General features: G+C 38.1%; 1 protein-coding gene across 12 annotated transcripts in view; it reads left to right on the top strand.

Moving 5' to 3' along the window:
• The window catches only part of BCAS3 (BCAS3 microtubule associated cell migration factor), a 654611-nt gene that overhangs the window by 50738 nt on the left and 576766 nt on the right, over window positions 1-27107 (top strand). For all 12 annotated transcript variants that reach the window (XM_060203882.1, XM_060203884.1, XM_060203878.1 and 9 more), the window contains exon 6: window positions 18604-18685. In XM_060203882.1, the coding sequence (XP_060059865.1) occupies window positions 18604-18685 (82 nt within the window). The remainder of the gene's footprint in view (window positions 1-18603; window positions 18686-27107) is intronic.

Below are 27107 nucleotides of genomic sequence, written 5' to 3'. Positions count from 1 at the left end.
TAATTGATTAATTAATTTTACCAGAGCACTGCTCAGCTCTGGTTTATAGTGGTGCTAGACATTGAGCCTGAGACCTTCAGTGCCTTAGACATGAAAGTATTTTTACGTAACCGTTCTGCTATCTGCCCACCCCTTTACTTTTTATTCTTATTATATTGTGTTTATTCTCCTGTTTGCATGTATCAGTTTGTAGTTGGAGAGAGAGCTCTCTAGGTAGGGTGTGTGTGTGTCTTATGGGAGTCTGAGGGAGGTTCTGGGGGAGGCTCTAGTGTGTAGTGGCTCTTCCTCTCTGCTTCTTTTCTTTTCTTTATTTCCTTTTGTTGCCCTTGTTGTTTTATTGTTGTAGTTACTGATGTCGTCGTTGTTGGATAAGACAGAGAGAAATGGAGAGGGGAGGGGAAGACAGAGAGGGGGAGAGAAAGACAGACAAGACACCTGCAGGCCTGCTTCACTGCCTGTGAAGCGACTCCCCTGGTGGGGAGCCAGGGGCTCGAACCGGGATTATTATGCTGGTCTGTGCTGGTCCTTGCGCTTTGCGCCGCCACGTGCTCTTAACCCGCTGCATTACCGCCTGACTCGCCTCTTTCTTTTTTTCTAACTTTATTTATTTATTTATTTATTTATTTATTTATTTATTTATTAGATAGGGAGAGAGAAATTGAGGGGAAGGGGAGATAGAGCGGGAAAGAGACAGAGAGATACCTGCAGCCCTGCTTCACCACTTGCGAAACTTTCCTTCTGCAGATGGGGACCAGGGGCTTGAACCCTGGTCCTTGAGCACTGTAGTATATGCGCTTAACCAGGTGTGCCACCGCCTGCCCCCCCCCCTTCTGTTTCTATCTAAATGAAAAAGTGGCCTGGACTCACACATACACAACGTCCCAGCTTACCACCCTCCTCCACCAAAAAGAAACAAAAAAACTTTTGATGAACACTCGTGTTTCTAACTTGTGGCTATAGTGAATAAAGCTTCTGTGAAGATAACTGTAGATACATGTGCTCTATTTCTAGGTATGTTCCTAGGAATGGAATTGCAGGATTGTCATGTACATATTAGAAATTGCCTAGGTTTTTCCAAAGAGGTCATATCATTTTATATTATATGCTTCCACCCCCACTATTATATTTTTTGCAAGTGCTCTACTTTCTGCTTCTGTTGGTAGTGCTGGTCATTTTCTTTATTTTTTTAAAATTGTCTTTCAGTTTTTTTTAATTTTTAATTTTTTAGTATCTATTTATTTATTGGATAGAGACAGAAATCTAGAGGGAAGGGGGAGATAGAGAGGAAGCGAGACAGAGAGACACCTGCAGCACTGCTTTATCACTTGAAAAGCTTTCCATCTGCAGATGGGGACGGGGCCAGGAGGAGGGGGGACTGGAACCCAGGTCCTCTTGCACTGTAACATGTGCGCTTGACTAGGTGCACCACCACCCAACCGCCATCATGTAAAAAATATTTTATTTATTCTCTTTTGTTGCCCTTGTTGTTTTATTGTTGTAGTTATTATTGTTCCCATCCTTGTTGGATAGGACAGAGACATGGAGAGAGGCGGGGAAGACAGAGAGGGGGAGAGAAAGACACCTGCAGACCTGCTTCACCGCTTGTGGGAAGTGGGGAGGGGGTGGGGTGTGTGTCTCAAACCGGAATCCTTATACCGGTCCTTGCGCTTTGCACCATGTGTGCTTAACCTGCTGCACTACCCCCTGACTCCCCCATCATTTTTTTTTTAAGTTAGTAAGATGTCTGTTTTATGGGAGAAAAATTTTGGGTTTCAATATGATAATTTTTTCCTTGATTAGATATCTGCCTTGAAAGCAAGTATTTTCTGTCAATGGACAGTAACCCCAATCAGCATAGGGTTACAAATCTAGTACATTGTGACAAACTCAGTCTTTTGTTTTGCTTTTTTAAAAGTATTTTATTACTATTATTTTTTATATTTATTTTCCCTTTTGTTGCCTTTGTTTTTTTATTGTTGTAGTTATTTTTGTTGTCATCGTTGTTAGATAGAACAGAGAGAAATGGAGAGAGGAAGGGAAGACAGAGAGGGAGAGAAAGATAGACATCTGCAGACCTGCTTCACTACCTGTGAAGCGACTCCCCTGCAGGTGGAGAGCCCAGGACTCGAACCCGGATCCTTATGCTGGTCTTTGTGCTTCACACCATGTGTGCTTAATCCTCTGGCGATCGCTGGACTCCCCAAACTCAGTCTTTTAAAAGTGGAAAAAAAAAAGCAACAAAAAAATAAGCCAAAATTGACTTATCTGTGGCACTGTTTTCTTTCTTTCTTTCTCTTTTTATTTGGACATGTATTCAGCTAGAAATACTAAGTTAAAGGGAATCCAGTTTGTGTGTCTGAGTGATTATGAAGTGTTTATGACAGCTGCTAGGCTGACACTGTCTGTAATGGTGTTACATTGACTTCTGAACACCTTCCAGTCTGCCTCTAGGCATTTGTGTCTGTGTAGTCTGAGTGATTTTACATTAACATCTACCCTGACTAAGATCTTTTGACTACAGAAGTGTTACTTGCAAATGGGAGATACCATTAGAACTGCTTCAAAGCTCTGGTATTTGGATTGGTGGTGCTGAAGTAATGGCTGGGTTTTGAAGTGTAATGTCTAAATCTGTGTTGCATAACTGGAGGAACATGTGAGTTTTTCTTTTGCTTTTCTTTGATCTTCCTTTCAAAAAATCAGGCTGAAGGGGAAAGGTTAGAATTGCCTTAAAAATACCCTTTTCTTTGTGTGTTAGAATTTGGAAGTATGACTACAACAACAATAAAAAAAAAAAAAAGGGCAACAAAAGGGAAAATAATAAAAAAAAGAATTTGGAAGTATGAAAGCATGATTACAAGTTCCATTCATTATTTATGTTCTGCGGTTTTCATATTCTTGAAACTCACTTCCTTCTTGCCTCAAGTTTTATATTTTGAATTTAATGTCAAGACCAAAATACAGACTAAGTTGCAGTGTGTTTTATGTGGTTAGCAAATATCTGTTCTATAAGTTGTTGGTCCTCACAAATAAACTTTTTTTTTTTTTTTTTGATGGCATACAGAGCAGGCTACAGACATACTGACACTCTGACATTGACTCAGTCATTTGTGATAGGGTAGGGGGAAAAAAAAGACAGTTTGTCTCCTTCCTTTTTCCTTTAGGAATTTTTTTTTTTCGAGCTGTGCTAGCTTAAGTTTTTGATTGTTGATTTGATACTAACACAGTGTGTAACACAGTGTGCAGGGACTTGTTAGAAAAAAAAGGGTTGAATTTTAAAATTATTTTGTGAATATAGTGAACAGATTCTGGTGCTTCTTTTGGCAGATCATTTTTTGGGAAAATTTTTCTTTCTTCATGTGTAAAATGTAATTATCTCATCATATTAGCTCTAGAGGTTATTTTGTAGTTACAGTTGTCACTTATGTAGCTAGATAAGGTCCTTTTATTGTTTAGTAACTGAATAACTTAGTATTACTAAGATGACATTTCCAGGTCTCTCTTTCTTTTCTTAATAGTACTATCCTTTCTCCTTAATTGAAATAAATTATTGTGGGCCTACAAAACAGCTCACCTGGATAGTGTGTGCTTTGCCACATGCACAACCCAGGTTCAAGCCCGACCCTAAAACATTGAAGGAAACTTTCGTTCTGTTTTCTCTTTCACTCTTTCTGCCTCTGTCCTTATAATAAGAAAAAAAGAAAGAAAGAAAAGAAGTTAATTTTTTTCCCCTCCAGGGTTATCTCTGGTGCCTGCACTACAAATCCACTGCTCCTGGAGACCTTTTTCTCTCTTTTTTTCCATTTTGTTGCCCTTCTTCTTCTTGCTGCTGCTGCTGTTGTTGGATAAGAAAGAGAAATGGAGAGAAGAGGGGAAGACAGAGAGGGGAAGAAAAAGGTAAGACACCAGAAGAGCTGCTTCACTGCCTGGGAAGCGACTCCGCTGCAGGTGGGGAGCCCAGGGGAGCTGGGGGTCAAACCAGGATCCATATACCAGTCCTTGTGTTTGCGCCATGTGTGCTTAACCCGCAGTGCTCTTGCCCGGCCCCCAGAAATAGTTAATTTTTACATGAAAGCAGTTAATGACACAGTCTTCTTTTTAAGGAACTCCAGATCTGTTGAGCTTTCCATATGATTAGTCTATATTGAAATAATTAGCAGAGTAATAATTGTGTACTAGTAGGTGAAGTTTTTGTTTTTATTTGCTTTAGGAAATCAATTCCTGCGTATGGACCTCATCACCTCTTCATTTCAGCTCAGTAGGGTTCTTGTTTTTTTGTTTTACCTTTTACCCCTACTTTTTGGGAGATTTCAGAAGATTACATTAAAAAATATATTTATTAGTGAGTAAAGAGAAGATTGAGAGAACCAGAGCACCACTCTGGTACATGAAATGCTGGGTATTGAACCTGAAGCCTCAAGCCTATATGTCCAATGTTGTAATCACTATACTACCTCTGAGGTCACAAAGGTTAAAATCTGTTTGTGAAATTTTTCACTATACACACACACACACACACACACACACACACACATATCTCTATCTCTGTGTGAAAACACACTTAAATTTTTTTATAAAATGGAAATATTGACAAGACTATAGGATAAGAGGGATACAATTCCTCACAATGCCCACTCCCAGAGCTCCATATCCAGTCCCCTCCCTTGATAGCTTCCCTATTCTTTATCCCTCTGGGACTGTGGACCCAGGATCGATAAACGGTGCGGAAGGTGGAAGGTCTGGCTTTTGTGGTTGCTTCCCCGCTGAACATGGGAGTTGGCAGGTCGATCCATATTCCCAGCCTGTCTCTCTCTTTCCCTAGTGGGACACTTTTTCCTCTTCTTTTCTATTCTTTTTCTTTTTCTTTTTTTTTTTTTAACCAGAGCAGTGTCCAGGTCTGGCACTTGATGCTTGAAATTGAACATGGACCTTTGGTGCCTTAGGCATCAAAGTGTTTCTGTGTAAGCATTATGCTATCTCCTAAGCTCCACACTTAATTTTTTGAGCAGTTTTAGTTTTACATAAAGATTGAGTGGAATATGCAGTTTCAGTTGTTTTTTTTAATTAGATAGAGACAGAAATTGAGAAGGGAGGGGCAGATAGAGAGGGAGAGAGACAGACACTTGCAGCCCCACTTCATCAGTGAAACTTCCCTCCTGCAGGTGGGGACCAGGGGCTCAAACATGGGTCCTTGTGTAATGTATGTGCTTAACCAGGTGTACCACCGCTTGCCCCACTGAATATGCAGTTTCTATTTGTCTCCTCACTTTCCTTCTCCTTCATTATCCCCTACTATTAAATCTGTAATCTGTGTAGTACATTTATTAAAATTGATTAAACAAAACTAGCATTATTAATAACTAAAGCCCATACTTTCCACCTTACCCTTAATTGAAAAATGTATTGGTATTACTTTGTAAGTTGTTGATTAATGAAAGGTAATATTTTTAGGCTAGAAAAGCTCACCTGTTATAGCACATGCTTTGGGTTTGAGCCCCAGTGCCACAAAGGAGCACCATTGGCCTCAGAACAAGCTCTGTGGATGGTGGAATAGTACTTGGGGTCTCTCCTTCTTCAATACCTCTTAAAAAAAAAAAACCTTTTTTATGTACTAAGGATAGAGAGGAAAGAGAGAGGGACTCTGATTTCTGAGATATCAGAGATTGAACTGAGGAACTTATGCTTTTAAGTCTAATACTTTATCCATCATGTCACCTTCCGGATCACTCTCTATCTCTGAAATGAAAAGAAAGAAAATTTTGACAGAAGAGTGTTGGAATCCTGAGTATATGAGGACCCTACATAACACACTCACAAACACACACTTCATTTTAGTTGTATCTACATAGTTAGTACATGTGAAACAATTAGAAAAGATTGATGATAGCTGTACACTTGTATATCTAAGTGGAATGTTTTTACATTACTGTTGATAAGGAAGAGCTGTCACATAACATACATTTAGTCATGTAAATGAATGTGAGATAGTGGAGACTGACTTGATCTTAAGTGGAAGGTTGAGGAGTACTGTGATAAAGACTGCCTCATACATGAGTGTGAAATGCTACCATTGAAATCTTGCAATTTTGTAAACCTATATTTAATCACTAGTATTGAAATAAATTAAAAATCTTTTTTAATATATTTATTTTATTTATTTATTCCCTTTAGTTGCCCTTGTTTTATTGTTGTAGCTATTTTTGTTGTTACCTTTGTTGGATAGGACAGAGAGAAATGGAGAGAGGAGGGGGAAGACAGAGACGGGGAGAGAAAGATAGACACCTGTAGACCTGCTTCACTGCTTGTAAAGCAACTCCCCTGCAGGTGGGGAGCCAGGCCTCGAACTGGGATCCTTTATGTCGGTCCTTGCACTTTGCTCCACCTGCGCTTAACCCACTGCACTACAGCCCAACTCCCATAAATTAAAAATCTTATGAAAGCTTCTAAAAAAAAAAAAAAAAAAAAAAAAAACCCAAACTCAGGAACAACAAAAATGACTACACAAGCAGTGTGCTCCTTGACGTAGTGCTCCTTTTCTTGAAAGCTGTAAAATGGGGGAAAAAAATGATAATAGAATCAAGAACTGCTGCATTTGAGATATATCAAAATATATTTTATGGTATGGTAATACTACAACTATCTAGGTATTAGGTCCTCTGCAAACAGTGGAGTAAGGGCAAATTATGCAAAATGCCACTGGGGTTGAATAATGAGAATAGTGTAGACTCAGAAATTGATTCATTTATTCAGGAAGCATCTTTTTGATTTAACTGTTTTGAATGTCATTTATGTGTTACATATTTTAAATATATAATTTTATCATCACATTTGTTTTGCTATGTAGATATGTCAGCACTCTTAATATTAAATCAAATTCACACTTAACAAGTTTGTAGAACTAAGAAATAGCCAATGTATTTGCTACTATAATATACTATTAAATTTTGCTAGGACTGTTTTACCAGGTTTGAAGGCAGCACCCACCACATTGAAAGAAGCTTCAGTGCTGTGGTCTCTTCTCTTTCACTTTCTCTCTGCTTCTTTGCCATACTGTCTTTATATTAAAAAAAAAGAAAAAAGAAAAAAAGTCGTTGATGTGTGATACTTGTGATATGTTACATCATGATCTGGTTTATTGTACATCCATGGTTTTATTGCCATAGGTCACGATTTTAGAAAAAGAACACAACTTCCAGTGTCCTGTCTTTGGGGACCCATTGGCTGCCTTACTTCTTTAGACTAATTTCCAAGTAGAACCAAGATCCAATCCTTGTCTTGAGAACTCTGACAAAAAAAGATATTTTTGACTGAAAGTCAGATTTTTTTTTCTTTTGTGTCTGGTGGGCTTGTATTTTAATTCATATTTCAGACTAGAGATGATCTATGGGTGTTAGAACCATCTTGAAACATAGGTAAATCTATTAAAGGTTAATGTTATTTGCAGTTTTTTAAAGAAAAATGACAACTTTTTGTTGTTGAATTAGTTCTTTCCCTCTTTAACAGAAACTGAATTTGCTTTGAATGTTTATATATTCATTATTTAATCACAGCACTATTCATCTGTAGCTGTTGGTGGTACAGGGAATTAAACCTAGGACCTTTTGCATGCAAGACAGCCAGAAATTGAGAGGAATGGGGAGAGAGAGACAGAGAGAGAGAGATAGAAAGACACCTGTAACCCTGCTTCATCACTAGCAAAGCTTTTCCCCTCTAAGTGGGAACCAGTCAAACCTGGTTCCTTGAGCACTGTAACATGTGCGCTCAACTAAGTGTACCACCACCTGGCCCCCATGCAATTCCTTTACAATTGCTGTGCTGTCTCTCAGTCCTGTTTGTGTGAATTTTTAAATATCGTTTTTTTTAAAAGGATTTTATTTATTTTATTTTTGAGAGAGATGCAGAGAGAGAGAGACAGAAACACCAGAGTACTGCGTAGCTCTGACGTATTGTGGTTGGCAGTCAGCTGAGGTAAAGAACAAACACCTCATCACAGACCCCTGCAAGCGTCAACCCAGCTTTGACCTAGCACGTTATGATTGGGCCCTCCTCAGTCGCTATCGAACAGGCCATGGCCGGTGCGCAGCTATGTTCCATCGCTGGGGAGCCAGAGACGACCCGAACTGCCCCTGCGGCTCCAGACAGACTATGACCCACATAGTCAATGACTGCCACCTCTCCAGATTCAAAGGAGGTCTCGAAACTTTACATCAGGCTCAACCTGACACTGTTGACTGGCGACGGAAGAAGGGCAAACGCTAGAAGAAGAAGATTGTGGTGAAGATTGTTGAACCTGGGACTTGGAGCCTCAGGCATGAGAGTCTCTTTGCATAACCATTATGCTATCTACCCTCGCCCAATTTTTAAATATCTTTATTATTTTATCCCCCCAGATCTATTTAGTTATTATGATAGAGGGGAGGAGGAGGGGAGAGGGAGGGGAGAGGGAGAGGGAGAGGGAGAGGGAGAGGGAGAGGGAGAGGGAGAGAGAGAGAGAGAGAGAGAGAGAGAAAGAGGATATGCACACAGATTATCCCTCAGGTACCTGTGCTACCAGGGATTGAATTCAGGACCTCACATTTGAGAGTTCAGTGCTTTGTCCATTGTGTTTCTTCTTAGGCTGCATTATATGAAGAGAGAGAGACAGACAGATAGCAGAACTAAAGCTTCCTTCAGTACTGTGGTATTTGAGTTTAAACCTAGATTGCATACATGGCAAAGCATTGCACTGTCCAAGTACCAACCTCTGTTGTGTGAGTTTTTTTTTTACAAGCCATAGTTTAAAACACTACTGTGTCCATTCACTTTAGTTAAAGGAAAGATCACTCATTACTAGTGTTAGAATTAATATTCAATTTGATTAGGGACAAAAAAACTTCCTTTTCTACAACTGTTGAGAATTGTTGAATCATGTTCCATATTGATTTATCATCTATACCTTTTGGAATTAAGGATCTTTGAGGGCAGGAGTCTGACATTATTTGCTTTGATGGAGCTTTTCCATAGTGCTGTTTTTTCCCCCCGTTGTGTTGCTCTTGTTTTTATCGTTGTGGTTATTATTGTTGCTGTTATGCCATAGTGCTGTTTATATATTTAGTTTGAGGCAACATTTCTTTTCCAGAGGAGACTGATTCATGCACTTTATTTAGTGTGCAAAATAGATTAAAATCCATTAACTTCTTTTTTGTTGTCACTAGGGCTTCACTGCTCCAGGCTGACTTTTTCATATAGAAAGAAAAAGAGAGGGGAGTCAGGCAGTAGTGCAGTGGGTTAAGCGCATGTGGTGCAAAGTGCAAGGACCCAGCATAAGGATCCCTGTTCAAGCCCCAGGCTCCCTACCTGCAGGGGAGTCACTTCACAGGCAGTGAAGCAGGTCTGTAGGTGTCTCTTTCTCTCCCCCTCTCTGCCTTCCCCATCTCTCTCCATTTCTCTCTGCCCTGTCCAACAATGACAACATCAGTAACAACAACAATAACTACAACAATAAAAAAACAAGGGCAACAAAAGGGAACAAATAAATAAATAAATAAATAAATAAATAGAAAGATACAGCACTGTATCTTCTCCTGTTGTGGGGCTGGGCTTAAACCTGGGTAGCCTGAATTACAAAGCAGGCCACCTTTCCAGGTGAGTGATCTTGAAGCCCATTAATCCAGATATATAATTTTTATTTATTTTTTTATACAAACTAGGCAACTATATTGGTCACAAGACTTTAGCAGTCATTCATGAAGTAGTGTGACTGAAGTCCAAAAATATGTGAAAAAGTTTTTTTAACAACCCCTTAGCCACAAAGAAAATGCCTGTTTAACCCTTTGAGACAATGTTTTCCATTTGAAAAAAATTTCACAATTTTTTTTTTAACTGATTTGTAATAGCTGGAAATTAGAAAGCAAGGAGACCAGGGAGACAGCATAATGGTTATGCAAATGACTTTCCTGCTTGAGGTTCTGAGCTCTCTGTACACTTCTTTCTGTATCTCTCATTAAAATAAATAAAAACATGTTAAAGAAGCAGAAACAACCCAGGGGTCTATCATCAGTAGAATGAATAAATTGAGTAAATGATAGTAACCTCATACAGTGGAGATGTATTGCAACAGCAACATAAAACTGTAGTCAGGAAAGGGAATAGATTTAATAAGCATGTAATGTGTGAAAGAAACCAATCACAAGAGCACATACTGTGTGATTCTGTTTACACGACATTGAACAAGTAAAAGTTATGTTTAGTAGTAGAGCTCAAGATAGTAATTACAACTATTCTCTCCCTTCCTTTCACTCTCTCTCTTGCTTGGTTGCTCCCTCACTTTCTTGGTTTCTTTGTGGCCACCTAGATTATGACCAGGGCTTGGTGCCTGCACTACTCTACTGTTCCCAATGGCTCAGGCCTGGCCACCACTCAAGATAACTCTTGTGCTTTACTGGACCCCCCCCCCCCTTTTTTTGAAAGAGAAGACTAATGAGAGCACTGCACACCATTTATGGTGTTCTTCTTTCTCCACCCCCCCCCCTTTTTCTTTTCTTCAATGAGGCACTGGTGATTGAACCCAGAGCCTTGCATAATTGCACTACCACTGAGTTACCTCCCTGGCACACTTTTTACAGAGGAAGAATGACATCAAGCATGAGAACAAGAAACCCCAAAGCCTCACATGGAGTTTTTCTTGGTGCTCTCTAGGGTGCTCCCATGTGATGATGGAGCGATCTCTCAGACCCTTAACATTTTTAAATAGTTTTTTTAAAAAATATAGTCTTAGTAGTTTTTTTTAATAGTTGTTCTTGAGTTGGCATTGTGATGCAGAAGAATGGGAAGGCCCTATTAAGTACCCATAATATTCTGTGTTTTGATCTATGTTGGTACAGGAGTGATTTTTTTTTTTTTAACAGGTGTATTAAAAGTGAAAACTTAGCTAACTTTACATATATGTCTCCAGATATAGACAGATACAAAGAAATAGTGAAAGAGTCCATGGCACCAAGGCTTTCTTCATGGTGGCAGTGCCAGACTCAAACCTGGTTTGCACACTGTCCAATTGAGTTATTTCGTGAGCTCCCCCTCATGGCATTATTATTATTATTGTTATTATTATTATTGTGCCAGAAATCTAACCCAGGGATTCACACATGTTAATTATGTGGTCTATACTTAACTGCTTCCCTGACCTCATATATTATTTGTCTGTTGTCTTTCTGTAAGTTTGCTAAAAAAGAAAATTAATTGCAGACCACAGTTCTCCATTCAATCAGCGTCAAGTTGGGGGTGTAAATGTGTACTCTTGTCCGAACTCTGTATCACCGTAGAGTATTGTTACTGACCTTGGTATTTGATTGAATTTTCAGTTTTGAAGTCAGATACCTTTGAAAATTTACCAGGAATTCAAGAACAAGTTGGGTTCAGAGGGCTAGATGACCTTCATTTGCTTTTTAGAATTCTCTGAAAAGCACTTACAGATCTCTCCCACAACTTTTATTGCCTTGTTTCTGTGTATGTTATTGTCTCGCCTGTTATAATTTACTTTGCTTTAGATTGAGTTGTGAGATTCTAAACTTGTAACTTGTACTCCACTGTGCCGCTCCTACCCCTTTTTTGGCTTGGTGTGTAATTTGCATATTTTCACCATGCGAAAGCTATTTTCTATGGTTAGAAAAGATTTTTTTTTTTCCTGCAGTGTGAACAAATCATTCTTTGTTCTCCTCATTGTGCTTCCAAACTGGTACGTCTGGTTTATGCTCCAAACAACAAAAGTCTGTCATCAGAAATTAAAATGCCAGTAAGAACAAAGGCAGAGGAGCGATTGGAGAGGTTTCCTCCCTGTTTGCTTCTCTCCCCAAATTACTGCAGTTGCCAGGAAGTTGGAATATTACTTGGTACACTCCTTTCGTGTAGTTCTACCCTTGTATTCCCTTGTATTTATTATTGTTTGTTTAAAAGTGAATTTACCCTCCTGGTAGTTGTTTTCAGGATTTATAAACTCTTTATTTATGAAATTCTTTGTCATTTTCAATGAGCAGAAAAACTCACTTGGAAAGACTTTAAAAAAATCATCAGTTTTGACACTCATTTATGATCATGAACATACTACATAATGTTATTAGGAAACTATAAACTCTTAATCCTCCAACAAAGAAATTTAAAAACAAGTTATGGGGGTTGGGCAGTAGCACAGCATGTTGAGCACATGTGGCACAAAGCGCAAGGACCAGTTTAGGAATCCAGTTTGAGCCCCTGGCTACTCACCTGCAGGGGAGTTGCTTCACAGGCGGTGAAGCAGGTCTGCAAGTGTCCATCTTTCTCTCCCCTTCTCTGTCTTCCCTTCCTCTCTCCATTTCTCTCTGTCCTATCCAACAACAGTGACATCAATAACAACAATAATAACCACAATAAGGGTATGACAACAAAGGCAACAAAGGGAGGAAAAATGGCCTCCAGGAGCAGTGGATTCATGGTGCAGGCACTGAGCCCCAGCAATAATCCTGGAGGCAAAAAAGAAAAAAGGTATTAGGAGCAGTCATAAATAAGAGGTACAGCAGAACCTGTAAGAACATAGTCATTCTCGTGGTGTCCTTTCTAAAATGTTCACATTTTGTTTTCATACTTTGTTATTAATATTTGTCCTGAAATTATATTCCATTTTAGAATTGGTTCTACTATTTGGAGATTCTCTTTCTGGGAAACTGACATTTGTGACTCTTAGAATACTTTAGAATAATGCTGCAATAGCTGTGCTTTTTAACTCATTCATTGATAGCTACAGATAGGGGTGGGCCAGCAAAATTGCTGACTTGGATAGTGTGCTTGCTTATTTTGTTATGGACATGATCCAGGTTCGAACTGACCCTCTCTGCAAACAAAGGAGGCTTCAGTGCTATAGTGTCTTTTTAAAAATAATATTTATTTATTATTGGCTAGAGACAAAAATTGAGAGGGGAGGGAGAGGTAGGGTGGGAGACAGAGACACATGCAGGCTTGCTTCATCACTCATGAAGCTTTCCCTCTGCATGTGGGGACCAGAGGCTTAAACCTGGGTACTTGCACACTATAATGTAAGTGCTTAACCAGGTGCGTCACTGCCTAGCCCCCAGTGCTATAGTGTCTTTTTCTCTTTCTTATCTGAAAAAGTTGACCGAAGCAATGAAACCCCAGTGATAGAAGTGTGTGTGTGTGTGTGTGTGTGTGTAATAATTATATATTTATATCATTTACTTGTATGTGTAAATAACAGGGACACTGTTTCTCCATTCCTCCTTCCCTCTTTCCCTTTCTGTTGTTAAAGGCTTTAGAACCTTAGAGGTAGTAACAATGGATAATGAATGTGGGGGTGCTTTTTGTAACAAGTCCTGATAGTTTCTTTTTTTTTAATTAGTTTTAATTTTATTTATTTATTAATTACTGGATAGAGACAGAAGTTGAGAAGAGAGGGAGAGATAGAGGGCAAGAGACAGAGAGACACCTGCAGCCCCGATTGACCACTCACGAAGCTTTCTCCTGCAGGTGGGGACCAGGGACTTGAGTCTGGGTCCTTGTGCATTATAATGTGTGCACTTAACCAGGTGCACCACTGCCTGGCCCAGTCCTAATATTTTTTTTACCTGTTCCTGTACATATAAGGAGAGATGTAGGATAGAATCTTACATAGAATAAGGCACTAAAGTTTATTTAGAAAGCTGCTGTAGGGGCTGGGTGGTGGCGCACCTGGTTGAACGCACATGTTACACTGCACAAGGACCCGGGTTCAAGTCCCAGGTCTCCACCTGCAGGGGGAAAGCTTTGCAGTTGGTGAAGCAGGGCTGCAGCTCTCTTTCTCTCTCTCTCTCTCTCTTTTTCTCTCTCTCTCTTTATCTCTATCTCTATCTATCTCCCCCTTCCTTCTTGATTTCTGGTTGTCTCTATCCAATAAATAAATAAAGATTTTCTTTTAAAAAAAAGAAAGCTACTCTATTGAACATTATAATATGTTCAAATTTCAAGATGTATTTCTATGTCAAAATATGCTCCTGCCAATGTGATAGCAAATGTTCCTTATATTGTGAGCATACCAAGAAAGAGTTGTTTTATTATTTAGTAGGGTTTCTTACAGCACACCAGTTATATGTGGTCAGAATTTTTTTCTTTTAGAAATCTACTTATTTATTTTAGTGAGAGAGACACGAGGAAAAGGAGAGAGATAAGGCGAGACCACTGCTCAACTGTGGCTTATGGTGGTGCTGGGCACCTTGGGCCCTCAGGCATACTAATACTGTGCTCTGTGAAGCTGGGCCATTTCCCCTCGCCACGGACGTTTTTCTCTTCCAATTTTTAAATTTACTTTATAGAGAAAGAGACAGAGATAGACTAGAGCACTGCTGAGGTCTGGTTTATGGTGGTGCTGAGGATTGAACTTGGGACCTCAGAGCCTCAGGCATGAAAGTTTTTTGCATAACCATTATGTTGCCCCAGCCCCAGGGTTTTTTTTTTTTTATTTAAGGTTTAAATAGAGCCAAAAGCTAAATAGTATACCATTTGCAAATAATAGTACAGAGCAATAGATTTGTGTTAGAATATTATGATTTATAACATATATAAACCTGTATTTGTTTTATTTGGATAAAATTATATTTGCTATAATGTTAAGTATTTTTCATTATTCTGAATTATCATTTCAGTGCAATTTTTAAAAAGTATTTTATATACTTTAATTAGAGGTAAGTAGAAACACCAGAGACTACTGCTCAGTTCCGGCTCATGGTGGTGCTGGGAATGGAACCTGGGGCTTCAGAATCTCAGGAATGAAAGTATTTTTGCATAAATATTGTGCTATTTTTTTCAGCCCTCTATGGATATTTTACCTTGTGGTTTTGTAACTTTTTTTTTTTTTCGTTTTGTTAATGGTGGTAGTGTGTGCACATTGAAGAAGAATATCATTTAGGGGGTCGGCCAGTAGCATAGTAGGTTAAGCACACATGGCGCTAAGTGCAAGGACTGGCTTAAGGATCTTGGTTCCAGCCCCTGGCTCCTCACCTGCAGGGGGATTGCTTCACAAGTGGTGAAGCAGGTCTGCAGGTGTCTATCTTTTTGTCCCTCTCTCTGTCTTCCCCTTCTCTCGATTTCTCTGTCCTATCCAACAACAATGACAGCAATAACAACAATAATAATAACCACAACAACAATAAACAACAAGGGCAACAAAATGGAAAAAATAGCCTCCAGGAGCAGTGGAATAAAAAAAACTAAAAAAAAAAAGGAGTATCATTTATCCATTGTCCGGCAAATTATTTGCAAAAATAAATGACCTGGGCAGTTCACTGAATTAAATTAGTTAGTAACTTAATTTAACATAGCCAACAATGCATTTATAATATTTTTGGTTTATTCCAATGATGTACTTTCTAGTGTAAATGTTATTAAAATCAAATATACTGCATTTAATTTTTTTCAGAAAGTAGGCTGGGGAGATAGCTTGATGGCTATGCAAAAATACTTTTCATTCCTTGAGTCACCAAAGATCCTAAATTTAGTCCCTAGCATCACCATAGGACAGAGCCGAGCAGTGCTCTGGTAAAAAAAAACCAAAACAAACAAACAAATAAACAAAAAGGAGTCACAGTATGTTTCTGCATTAGGTAGGTGGTTGGACAAAAGACTAAGATTTTTTCCTTTTTTTTTTTTTTTTTTTTTTACAGCCTATTTCTAAAAAAAAATGTTCACAGAGTGCTAGTAAATCTGGCTATACAGTGAAATAGCAGCATCCTAAGTATAGAATAGTCATAAATTGAGCATATTATGAACATTGCCAGGGAGAACAACTCTTTCCTAGTTCATGGGTAAGAATGGGAAATTCATGAGGGTAATTTCGTTAACAAGTAACAGAAACCAAATCTGGTAAAAGTATCCTTCAAATAGGGTTGTGCAGTTGGCAGATGCTGGTCTAGCAGGTGTGGCTTAAGAGTGAGTGTCTCCTTAAATGTTATGCCAGAGGCATCTGACTTACCCTGGTGTTGTTCTTTTTTTTTTTTTTAATTTTTTTTTAATTTTTTTTTTTTTAAAGAAAGGATTAATTAACAAAACCATAGGGTAGGAGGGGTACAACTCCACACAATTCCCACCACCCAGTCTCCATATCCCACCCCTCCCCTGATAGCTTTCCCATTCTCTATCCCTCCGGGAGTATGGACCCAGGGTCATTGTGGGTTGCAGAAGGTATAAGGTCTGGCTTCTGTAATTGCTTCCCCGCTGAACATGGGCGTTGACTGGTCTGTCCATACTCCCAGTCTGCCTCTCTCTTTCCCTAGTAGGGTGGGTCTCTAGGGAAGCTGAGCTTCAGGACATATTGGTGGGGTCTTCAATCCAGGGAAGTCTGGCCGGCATCCCGATGACACCTGGAACCTGGTGACTGAAAAGAGAGTTAACATACAAAGCCAAACAAATTGTTGAGCAATCATGGACCCAAAGCTTGGAAAAGTGGAGAGGAAGTATTAGGGAGGTACTCACTGCAAACTCTAGTGTACTTCTGCTTTCTTACTTTGGTGCCATACTCCAAACTCAATTTCTGCTTTGCGTTTCTACTTCTTTTTTTTTTTTTTTTTTTACATGCATAACATTCCCCAGATTCCCATTTAACAATACAACCCCCACTATTTCATTCATCATTTTTCATGGACCTGTATTCTCCCCACCCACCCACCCACCCCCGAGTCTTTTACTTTGGTGTAATACTCCAATTCCATTTCAGGTTCGACTTGTGTTTTCTTTTCTAATCTTGTTTTTCAACTTCGGCCTGAGAGTGAGATCATCCTGTATTCATCCTTCTGTTTCTGACTTATTTCACTCAACATGATTTTTGAGTGAAGACTAAGATTTTTTTCTTAATTTAAAATTTCCACAATAAAATGTTGGCTTATGAACTGGAGTATATAATCGCTTTGGTTTAAATTTAGCAAATTACTACTCACAAAGGAATTTGTTTACAGGCAGATGTATACAGTTTGATAGGCTGAGTTTATAGTTTTTGCGTATGTGCAATTTAACATTCATAAGATGCAAAAGTATTTAAAGGACCAGCAAGATAGCTCACCTGGATAATGCACTTGTTTTGTCTTGTCCGCACTCAGATTTGAACCCTGGAGGTAGCTTTGGGCTCTGGTATCTTTCCCTCTCTCCTTCTGGCTCTCTATCTTTCCCCACCCTATTTTTTAAACTAGAGCACTGCTCAGCTATCTATGGCTTATGGTGGTGAGGGGGATTGAACTTGGGACCTTGGGACCTCAGGCATGAGAGTCTCTTTACATAAACATATGCTATCTACTTCTGTCCTTTCTCCCTTTCTATTCTTAGAAGTTGATTTGGAATTGTGAAGCCCCAGTGAAGACAAGAAAAGCATTTACAGTTTGCAGCTCTTAAACTCATATATATAAGTGGTGCTGAAAATCTAAAACAATAGTCAATATATTAGGAAGTCCTGCATATTTGTGATTTAGTATTGGAAGATTTGTAAACATTCTGTAATGCACTTACTGTTGGTATTTTAAGATATTTGGCAGCCCTGTTAAGAGAACACCAACAATGTTATTTCATCTTTTGAAAGTTTATCATCATTCCAACAATTGTAAGTTCTTGGGCTTTTAGAACTTGTTTTGCAATGTTTTTCTTTTTTCCTCTCTGATGTAAGTCTAGAAAAACCAATGTTTAATAGGCTACTAGAGTTAATACTATATTGAATATTGCTAAGTATATTTCAGGTGCTCTCATCACAAAATATGAATGTAAGTAAGGAGATATAGTTTGATTGTAGTTGTCATTTCACTGTGTATAACAAATAATGTTATATATTTTTATTAAAATATATCCACAAAAGAGGAAGCTAGGGTTATAGAGGTTGAATGATTTAGGTAAGATAATTAAAATCTAGTTAGTTCCAGAGTCTTAAATTGGTTCTTAGGCCATTCACATCTCATTGTTCTATGCAGTATGTTTTGTTTCTTCTCACTGCAAACATTTTTACACAAGTTACTACATCATTCAAATTTTTCAGGATCCAAAGAGTACTTACTTTCATGGGAAGCAATTACTAATTTTTAAAAACCATAGTTTTCTTTGTTCCAGAATGGAAGGTAATGATGCAAGGAACATTTATTTTCCTATTCACATTAAGCATTTTCCTTTTAAAAACTGTTTTACTAGGGAAGTAATGACTTCTAAGTCAGCTGTCACATGGGTGTAATTTGCCATATTTCCTGTGGTAGGTGTCTGTCTCCACACCACTTCCACTATCAACCCAGGTCTTCTCCCACCACCTAAGCATCTTTCTCATATTTAAAACATTATAACATATAATTTTTAATTGGAATTTTATTTTGTTTAATTTTTATTTTAAACCAGAACACTATTGAACCTGACTTTTTGTAGTGTCAGGACTTGGACCCGGGACCCTGAAAACTCAGGCAGAAAAGTCTGTTTGGTAAACACTGATTGATATCTCCTCACCCCAACATATATTAATGTGTTTGATTAGCCACAGATTTGTCTGTCTATTAATATGTTGGACAAAAATTATGATATTTAAGATCTTATATATAATAATCAGGCCTGCATTTTCATTTACTGAATTTTTTTTTCTGTCTTCTCATGCAGATCAGTGGTGAAGCACAGGAACTCTTTTCTGTTCGACATGGCCCAATTCGAGCAGCTAGAATTTTGCCTGCTCCACAGTTTGGTGAGTGTTACCTTAGGAAGCAAATCATTCAGAAAGCATTTCCCTTTAATGGTCCTGGACTACAGACAGCAAAATGATAACTGAAGGCTTTTCCCATCCGAGTGTCCATCCCCTCTCCTTCCCCACAAGATAAACTCTCAGTTCTGTCAGTTGAAATGGAAATAGGTAATCTTAACCAATTCAATATGGCCATTCACTTTCTGCTGTGGTTTTGATTTATCTTCATCCTCTTTGATCTCATTTAGCCTCTGAATTTGCTGGCTCTTTCTTGAACTCTCTTCTCTTGGTGTTCATGGCATCACTCTTCCCAGATCCTTTCCTTGCTGACTATGCTGCTTTTGTTGTGTTTCTGGCATAGTTTTCTTCTATGGGTATTCACCAAGTATCTGTTGTTTTTTGTCTTTGCTCTTCTTCTCAGGTAGTTTTACTGCCTTGGAAAGCTTGGTTTTCACTACTGTCTTAATTGCAGACGAGTCTGTTGTTTGTATTTCCAGCTGTATCAGAAGTGAAGTTTCGGGCATTTAACTAGTGTCTGCTTTAATACAGGATTTAAATATTTTATATTTATTATTATAATTGTTTTCTAGAAATAAGACAGTTGATTTCTAGAAATTAAGCAATGTACAAATTAAATATACAAATCTGAGTTTTTTAAAGGCTGTATTTTTTCATTAACATTCCTATAAAATCACCCAATAGTGTTTTTAAATGTACACAAAAAATGCAATCACATTATCTTGATTGCATAATTTAAACTCCTTTTTAAAAAATAATATGAAAGTCTTTAAAGTTCATTATACTTATAAATGTCCAGAAATTGGGAAGCCTTTCTCATAACACTTCTTTTAGCAGTCAGTTCCCTAAGTTGATGAGACTGTTATTAGTACTTACTAGCAAACAAACAAACAAAAAAACCTTAATACCACATACATTACACACTTAAAATAAGTAACATTAGGGATGAATTTAGTGATTAGATTTTTTAAAAAATTTCTTTATTGGGGAATTAATATTTTACATTTGACAGTAAATATAATAGTTTGTACATGCATAACATTTCCCAGTTTTCCATATAACAATACAACCCCCACTAGGTCCTCTGTCATCCTTCTTGGACCTGTATTCTCTGCACCCACTCACGCCAGAGTCTTTTACTTTGGTGCAGTACGCCAATTCCAGTTCAGGTTCTACTTGTGTTTTCTTTTCTGATCTTGTTTTTCAACTTCGGCCTAAGAGTGAGATCATCCCATATTCATCCTTCTGTTTCTGACTTATTTCACACAACATGATTTTTTCAAGGTCCATCCAAGATAGGCTGAAAACGGTGAAGTCACCATTGTTTTACAGCTGAGTAGTATTCCATTGTGTATATAGACCACAACTTGCTCAGCCACTCATCTGTTGTTGGACACCTGGGTTGCTTCCAGGGTGATTAGATTTTTTTTTTTTTTAACTGAAGTGAGAAGAGTGCAGGTAAGAAGGCAGTTGTTCACAGTGTGGGGCTTTTACTCCATGTGATTGGACTGTATGGCATATACAGATTTCATCTGCCTTTGTCCTTTACAATCTTTGTGTTTTGGTGAAGTCAATTGATAAAGGATATTTAAGAGGGCTGGGGTAGATAGCATAATGGATATGCAAAGATACTGTCATACTTGAGGTTCCAGAGTCCCAGGTTCAATCCTGTGCACCACCGTAAACCAGAGCTGAGTAGTGCCCTGGTTAAAAAAAAAAAAGAGCGAGAGTCAGAGCGAGAACTCAAACCCCTGGTGCCCACCTGCAGGGAGAAAGCTTCATGAGTGGTGGAGCAGTGCTGCAGGTATTTCTCTGAATCTGCTCCTCTCTTCCTCTCCCCTCCCTTCTCAGTTTCTGTCTGTCTCTATCCAATAATAAATAAATAAATGAAAGAGAAAGGCATAGAGAGATTAAAGTGTCAGGGCTTGAACTTGGATCATCAGTTGCAAAATTCTACCCACTGAACTACCTTCCTGGATGATGATGATGATGTTTCTCCTCCTCTTCCTCTTCCTCTCCTTCAACTTTAGATTTACTTATTGCGGAAAAGTTGATTTATAGAATTGCCATGATAGAGATAGTTGTCATTCAACCTACCTGCTACCAAACCATCATCTTGCTCCATCCACTCTAGGTACCAGATTCCCAGCCTCACCATTAGCTCCCTTTTCTTTCCCCTTCTATCTTCTTCTGTTTTAAAATTTATTTTTATTTTGACTCATTTTTGGATAGAGATACAAACTGAGGAGGGGAGGAAAGGAAGGAGGGTGGAAGGAGGGGAGAGTGAGAGAGAGGGAAAAGGAGAGAGAGAGAGAGAGAGAGAGAGCTGAAGTCTTATTTCCCAATTTATGAAGCCTCCCCCTGCAGGTGTGGGTGAGGGGCTTGAACTCTAGTCCTTGTGCATTGTAACATGTATGCTCTACCAGGTGGGCTGCCACATCATTCCTGTCTTTTCTTTCTTAAAAAAATGTTTATTTACTCTCTTTAGTTGCCCTTGTTTTTATTGTTGTAGTTATTATTGTCAGATAGGACAGAAAGAAATGGAGAGAGGGAGAGAGAAAGACAGACACCTGCAGACCTGCTTCACTGTTCGTGAAGCGATCCTCCTGCAGGTGGGAAGCTGGGGGCTCGAACTGGGATCCTTAATGCTGGTCCTTGCACTTCAAGCCATGTGCGCTTAACCCATTTTGCTATTGCCTGACCCCCTCGTCCTGCTTCTTATCCACTGTTAGTAGTACTTACTCTGCAGGGCTTACCTTTTTTTTTTTTTTAAATCACTTTATTTGGATCTTAATTGTTTGCGGTACAGTTATTGACACATGGATACAATTTTACTTTTTTAAAAATATTTTTCATTATCTTTATATATTTATTGAATAGAGAAAGTCAGAAGTCGAGAGGGAAGGGGGAGACAGAGAGGAAGAGAGAGAAATCTGCAAGCACTGCTTCACCACTCTTGAAGCTTTCCCCCTGCAGGTGGGCACCAGGGTGTCGAACCTGGGTCCTTGTGCACTGTGATGTGTCCTCTTAACCAGGTGCGCCACCACCCAGCCCCTGTATACAATTTCTCATCTCCCCATGATAGCTGTCTGCAAAAAACTCTCAGTCTCAGCTTGGATCCATTTCTACAATCATGTACCAGGGTTCAACATCCACTCCATCCCCTTCCTTCCCCTCTTTCCCCAAAGTTCTCTGCTCTGTTGCAATATATCACACTGAGTCCAAGTTTCACTTTGTGGTTTCCCTTTCTGTCCTTCTTTTCTTTTCTTTTCTTTTCTTTTCTTTTCTTTTCTTTTCTTTTCTTTTCTTTCCTTTTTTTTTTTTTTTTTTCCCCAGAGCCCATCTCAGCTCTGGCTTATGGTGGTGGGGTGGTAGATTGAACCTGGGACTTTGGACCTCAGGCATGAGAGTCTTTTTTGCATAACCATTATGCTATCTACCTCCCCCCCCCCCATGTTTCTTAAATTCTACCTGTGAGATCTTCTGGTATTTGCCTTCTCTTGGCTTATTTCATTTAACGTGATTCCTTCAAGTTCTATCCACAGTGAGACAAAGGAGCCAACTTTGTCATTTTTGACAATGGAGTACTATTCCATTGGGTATATATACTGTAGCTTTTGTAGCCACTCATTTGCTGCTGGACATCTGGGTTGCTTCCAAGTTTGGGCTGTTACAAATTGTGCTGATATGAAAGGGCTTATTGTTTATTTATTTATTTTTGTATTTTTTTGCTTATTCGCCTCATACTTGCTAGATTTACAGACTGATTTCATGTTTTTAGTATCTTACTATGTGCATGATAGAAAGTGTTAGTAGTTCTTTGTTATTCTCTGATTTTTAGAAGGTTTGGGGAACTTTTTCCTTTACAAAGAGCTTTTCCCTACCATAAAGGTAATGTAGAGTCACTGGAAGTGACTTACTGGTCTTTGCATTCTCTGAAGTGACTTGCATAATATGTGGAGTGTGAATAATGCCACAAAATAAATTTGTTCAGTATTTTACAAAAGGAAACTAGAGCTTCTGTTTTGTATAATACACTTAAAAATCATTTGTGAGTGACTGAATGTGTAATATTGGTTTTGACTCTAATAGATCTTATAAGTCTGTTAGGAATTACATTAGCTTTGTGAGCATGCTGTTTTCTTATTGCTTATGGAGAAAGACTTTCATTTTGGCCTTGAACCTGAATTGGATTTCTTAGAAATGCAGATTCAACCTTATTCATTGTGTTTAGTAGTCCAATATATTGAGCTCCTAAATTTTGTTCATATTAAAATGCTTTAATTTTATATTTTATAAATACATTTTTATAAATAATCAAAGATACTTATTTTGAGAATAGATGCACTCTTTTGGAGATACTGTTACCCTGGGTGCCTGTGGACCAAATTTCTGCTACTCATCTGAAATGTCACGTCACTAACATGGCTAATTCTTTCTATGTTATTTCATTTTAACTGCTAGAAAGGTAATATTATTTTTAGATCTACTCTATATAAGGAGTGCACAATTTCACACCTCAAAACATCAAAAAGTTTATTCAATTTATTTTTTTTTCCTATTGGAGGAAAAGGCCAAGTATTTTCTGAAGTTTGTCAAAATGTAAATAAGCTCACCTTTATAGTAACAAATACTAGTAATTGTTTTTGGTGATAATGAATGGCTCAAGTTATTTTTTCTAGAAACAAATACAGTATGAACAGATCTAGAGTTGTTTGATGTTTTTCTCACTTGCTTGTATTTGATATATTTTCAAATAACACATTTTTTAGGTGTGTGAATTTTCACTATTTTTTTTTACTGTTCAATAACCCATTTCATCTTTTTCTTTTTTTTTAAATTCTTTTATATTTATTTATTTTCCCTTTTGTCGCCCTTGTTGTTTTTTATTGTTGTAGTTATTGTTGTTGTTATTGATGTCATCATTGTCAGATAGGACAGAGAGAAATGGAGAGAGGATGGTAAGACAGAGAGGGGGAGAGAAAGGTAGACACCTGCAGACCTGCTTCACCACCTGTGAAACGATGCCCCTGCAGATGAGGAGCCAGGGCCTTGAACTGGGATCCTTAAGCCGGTCCTTGCGCTTTGTGCCACGTGTGTTTAACCAACTATGCTACCACCTGACTTCCCCATTTCATCTTTTTTAAGCAACTTAAATGTGTGTTTTTTAAATCTTGTTAAAAGAAGAGCTGCTTGATTTAGTTAATAGTATGAATTCAGAAATTGATTAAATTTCCTGGAATTGTGTGTTATATTGTTGTTCCTTTTCTTGATAATTTAGTCATTATGGTTAAACAAGTAAATTCTGCAAGCACACAAATACATACACAGAGTCTGTTCAACTAAAAACACTAACAACCTGCTAAAAGTAGGCCAACTGACATTTGCTTATAGTCATAACCAGTATATTACAAAGAGGAAACAGGCTTATTGACATTTATGTGGCCAAACTGAGATTTAGGGCTTCCCTAATGTTTTCTGCTCTAATTCCTTCTCAGTTTACTTTCAGTATTTTTCTTTTCCCATAACACCTAGTCCTTTATCATTGGGGTTTTCACTGCTTGGGATCATTGAGTTTTTACAAAAATTTGCAAAGTCTGTAATTTTGGTAAATTGGGAAATTTGTTCATTAAATTTCTTTAGGGTTTTTTGTAAAATAGATTGTATTTCTAGAGGTGATCACTGTAGAATTGGTTATATTTTTAGTTTTCCAGATGTCATGAGAAGTTGATCTAAGAATATTCTAATATTCATGGTTTTTGTGTATGTAAACACTTCTATGAAAATTACACTATGAAAAAAGTATACTTAACAGAAAAGTAAAGAAATACATTTATAAATCAAATTATTATCTTTTATTAGAGATTAATGTTTTACATTGGACAGTAAATACAGTAGTTTGTACATGCATAACATCTCTAAGTTTTCCACATAACAATACAACCCCTACTAGGTCCTCTGTCATCCTTTTCTAGGACCTGTACTCTCCTCCCCACCCCTATAAATTAAATTAATAATGAAATTTACTGATAAAACATTGTATGTTATTTATTTATTTATTTATTTTTTGTATGATATTTTTTTTGGGGGTGGTGGTGCCAGTGGGAGTTCTTGCTGGGGCTTCATTGCTCCAGGCTAACTCTTTTTTTTTATAAGTTTTTTTTAATATTTATTTTATTTATTTTTTTCTCTTTTGTTGCCCTTGTTGTTTTATTGTTGTAATTATTATTGTTGTTGTTGTTGTTGGATAGGACAGAGAGAAATGGAGAGAGGGAGGGGAAGACAGAGAGGAGGAGAGAAAGATAGACACCTGCAGACCTGCTTCACCGCCTGTGAAGTGACTCCCCTGCAGGTGGGGAGCCAGGGTTCGAACCGGGATCCTTATGCCGGTCTTTGTGCTTTGCGCCACCTGCGCTTAGCCCACTGCGCTACAGCCCGACTCCCAGGCTAACTCTTTTAGACAAGGTTAGGCCACATTCAAGATGTTATGGCCATAGAACAGGCCAGTTTTTCTCACAGAAACAAATAGAAATAGACACTATAGCACTGAAGCTTCCTCTAGTGCTGTGGGGGTCAGACTTGAACCTAGGTCAGTGCTCTGTAAAGCGGGCTCCAGCCCTAGGCGGCTGTTTTTGGGTCCCACTTACTGATACTTTTATGATGATATTTCAGGTTAACTGCATACATTTTACCATCTTTCTGCAAACTACCATTATTCTATTCAATGTATTGTAGGTGGCTTACAACTCAAAGAGGTTAACTAGATGACATAAAAACAGTTAAAATTCTTAAAGCTGGGGCTTTGTTTCCCTTTATAAGGGTTTCACTGTTCTGGAGAGGGGGGCGGAGAGGCCGAGCACCAAAGCCCCCTCCACAATGGGCTGGGAGGCTGGCTCAGAACTAGGTAGCTCTTGTGACAAAGCATTTGTACTGTCCAGCTGAGCTAATTCGCAAACTCTGAAGCTGGAATTTTAATTTTAGACGTCACCTCTTGAAAAAGGACGTAGTAAGGGGATGAGCGTGCTCTGCAGTCGCCTATCTTGGGGGATGAGAAATTGCTCCTGTATCTCAACAACCATACTAGAAACCATTAACCCCTTCAACAAGAGTGAAAACAACCAACAAAACTTACCTCTTAATCACTTGTGCCTTATTTTCTCCTAGTATGCTACTTTCTATTACAATGAAGCTCTTTAATGAAGCTCTTTTTTTTTTTTAACCTATTCCTGATGTTTCCAGACTTTCTGACTATGGAAATCAGATTTTTGAAATATAGAAAGTAGCTATTTCTCTACTTTAATGCTGAATGGAAGGCCTAAAATATCTTTTGTTGTCTTCTTTACCTTCAAGTGTCTTCTTTACTTCGGAGTTCCTGATTGTTTAATCTAAGGGTAAAAAAACAATGAACACAGTCAATACGGGAACCAATGGATAGGATAATCATTGTCCTACATAAGTACACTTTAAATTTTAAACTGTCAGGATAAGATATGTCATAAAGACAGCCGTGGTCTATTCAAGTTACAGTCACTTTAAATTAAATCAAGCTTTTAAAAGAACCAGCGCTTTGAAAAGAAATTGTTGGTTCCCTTTTGTAGGATTTGGTATAGACTATATATATATATTTATGTAAAAAGACATCAAAAGAGTTAGTGACGGATATCTCAAATCAGATAATGACAAAGGTGTAACATGAAGCAACTAAATTACATGTTAGTCTAATGATTCTGACCCAAATAAACAGACTGGTAATGGAGATGCTGATAATTATCAGTACAGTTTAAATGCTTTTTACTGGAGAACTGTAAAGAAGAATGTGGGTGTCTTAGTAAACTGAACAAGTGTGGTCTTAGAAATTTTTGTTCATTTATCATAACACATACTAGGTGTGAAAATAAAAGTTCATAATTTTATTTGTAGCAAAAGCTAAAAATAATGAATAAAGGAAACCTTTTAAATGATTTCATGGTTGAGAAATAATATGTCTATAATTGAGTGCTTCAATTTAGCTTATAAGATTTTTTTAAATTTCTATTTTATTTGATAGGACAGAGAGAAATTGAGAGGGGAAGGGAGCTAAGAGTGGGAGAGAGGAAGACATTTGTAGACCTGCTTCACTGTTCCTGAAGGTAGAGAGCGGGGGCTCAAACACATGGCAGTGTGTGCGCTGAGCCGGATGGATGTGCCACTGCCTAGCCCCGAATGCTTCAATCTGAATTACACAGTTTGATGACTTTTTAAAATTATTTATTTATTTATTTATTTATTTATTCCCTTTTGTTGCCCTTGTTGTTTTACTGTTGTAGTTATTATTGATGTTGTTGTTGGATAGGACAGAGAGAAATGGAGAGAGGAGAAGACAGAGAGGGGGAGAGAAAGATAGACACCTGCAGACCTGCTCCACCAT

The sequence above is a fragment of the Erinaceus europaeus genome, chromosome 12 (genome assembly GCF_950295315.1).
Source record: "Erinaceus europaeus chromosome 12, mEriEur2.1, whole genome shotgun sequence".
Lineage (NCBI taxonomy): Eukaryota > Metazoa > Chordata > Mammalia > Eulipotyphla > Erinaceidae > Erinaceus > Erinaceus europaeus.
This window is presented reverse-complemented; position numbering and strand designations above follow the sequence as displayed.